At 34.7% G+C, this 1,369-nt stretch overlaps 1 protein-coding gene across 1 annotated transcript in view; it reads right to left on the bottom strand.

The window, feature by feature from the left end:
- parlb (presenilin associated, rhomboid-like b) overlaps positions 1 to 603 on the bottom strand; it is a 5,528-nt gene extending 4,925 nt beyond the window's left edge. Inside the window, exon 1 of the mRNA XM_007570659.2 lies at positions 461 to 603. Within this exon, the coding sequence (XP_007570721.1) occupies positions 461 to 537 (77 nt within the window). The 5' untranslated portion in view covers positions 538 to 603. The remainder of the gene's footprint in view (positions 1 to 460) is intronic.
- Between the last annotated feature and the right edge of the window lie 766 nt (positions 604 to 1,369).

A 1,369-nucleotide genomic window follows, 5' to 3' on the forward strand; every position in this document is an offset into this window, starting at 1 on the left:
TAATTATATTTTATAAGCATTGTAATAATTAGGGCTGTTGTAAACGAATATTTTAGTAATCGAGGTACTCGAATCATTCGAGGAATCGTTTCAGCCCTAGTAATAATTAGCAAGTCTAGAGGAATTGGAAGAACTGTTAATGCTAATGCTAACTGTTACTCAGGAAGTAAATGAAAAATCTTCGTTATCAAAATAATTTTAATATGAAACAAGGCCTTCACTTCACTTTGATTATTTAAATTAAAACGTGACGTTTTAATTTAAATAAATTAACTGAAAAACTGAGTCAAACAAGCAGCAGTTAGCAACTTTAGCTAACTTTGTTATTAACTCAATAAGCTGGATCTGACTGTTCCTCATGCTATCTCATGCTAACAGATGCTAACTCCACCCAGCGGAGTTCTCTGAGGCGCTGGCCGGGACCGGCTGCTTTCCCTCCGGTTGCAGGGTGCTCACTGACCTCCCTCCTTTCACGGAGCACAGGAACGGGTCTCCTCCGATCAGTCTGCAGAGGACTGAGCAGCTCCTCCAGGCCATGTTGGAGTCCTCTGGTTCACCGGCAGGTAGGTACGCTACTACCGGGTCAGCAGGACGGAGCCCAGCAGCCAGAACGCCCTGTGAGAATTACAGCGACACCTGGCGGACAGGAGGGGACGGCGCACATTCAGACAAAAACAAAACAATAAAAAGTATCATAAAGACACAGCATCACATCCGTCTCCAATTTCAAAATAAAAGAGAACAGATACATTAACACCCCTCAAAAAACGTAAAAAAGAAAATAATAGGGGGAAAAAATCAGCTACAAAAAAGACAATAATAATAATAATAATAATAATAATAATAATAATAATAATAATTATTATTATTATTATTATTATTAACTAAATTGAACTAAACACAAGTTGTTTGAATTTGTTATAGAAAACTCAAAAGAACAATACTATCACTAAAGTTAGTAAAATAAATTGTAACTGTTTAGTTGCAACAAACTGAACTATTTTAATAAGTTCTGATTGAAACGTGAACCTCAATACATGTCTATTTGATTCTCTACGTATTAATACTTTTTAAAATTAGTTTAAATTCTTTTTTACTTTAATTTTTTAAATATGTATATTTTGTGTAACCCCAGAGCTACTGTCTATGATTTATTTGTTTTTGTTATTTTATTAGTAATTTTCTTATCAAAAAGTTTATAATAACATTTATTTACTGAATAAGAAGATATGGCACATTTAATGTTCAGGTAGATGAAAATGTACATATATATATATATAAAAAAAAAATAAAAATTCCCTTCTCACCCTCCGCGGGTGGTCTCTTTCATCCTCTGAGCTCGGGTCCTCTACCAGAGGCCTGGGAGCTT

This window comes from Poecilia formosa, unplaced genomic scaffold (assembly GCF_000485575.1).
Source record: "Poecilia formosa unplaced genomic scaffold, Poecilia_formosa-5.1.2 Scaffold265, whole genome shotgun sequence".
NCBI classification, from domain to species: Eukaryota; Metazoa; Chordata; class Actinopteri; order Cyprinodontiformes; family Poeciliidae; genus Poecilia; species Poecilia formosa.